Source organism: Pterocles gutturalis, unplaced genomic scaffold, assembly GCF_000699245.1.
Source record: "Pterocles gutturalis isolate BGI_N339 unplaced genomic scaffold, ASM69924v1 scaffold46257, whole genome shotgun sequence".
NCBI lineage: Eukaryota > Metazoa > Chordata > Aves > Pterocliformes > Pteroclidae > Pterocles > Pterocles gutturalis.
The window spans coordinates 366-600 of record NW_010117170.1 but is presented as its reverse complement, the minus strand read 5'-3'; the positions used below and the strand labels follow the sequence as shown (position 1 = coordinate 600).

The following is a 235-nucleotide window of genomic DNA, read 5'->3' as shown; positions in this document are numbered from 1 at the left end:
GGCAGATGGCCGGTGTCTGGGGCTACTGGGGCAGCCTTCTGCTGTCAGCGTGGTTCCTGGGGCTGAGCGGGATGCTCACGTCTCTCCTGGGCTCTGGGCTTTGCCTTCAGCCAGATCTTTGCCTTTGACGTGGACACCAAGCGCCTGGCCACCATGAACACCATGCTGATGCGGGCTGGGGTCACGGGCTTCCAGCTGGCCCAGCAGGACGTCCTGACTGTGGACCCCGAAGACC

At 64.3% G+C, this 235-nt stretch overlaps 1 protein-coding gene across 1 annotated transcript in view; it reads left to right on the top strand.

Annotated features, from left to right (window-relative positions):
* Positions 1-235, top strand: part of NSUN5 (NOP2/Sun domain family, member 5) — a gene marked incomplete at both ends in the record, with an annotated part of 2056 nt that overhangs the window by 1494 nt on the left and 327 nt on the right. Inside the window, one exon of the mRNA XM_010075701.1 lies at positions 111-235. Within this exon, the coding sequence (XP_010074003.1) occupies positions 111-235 (125 nt within the window). The remainder of the gene's footprint in view (positions 1-110) is intronic.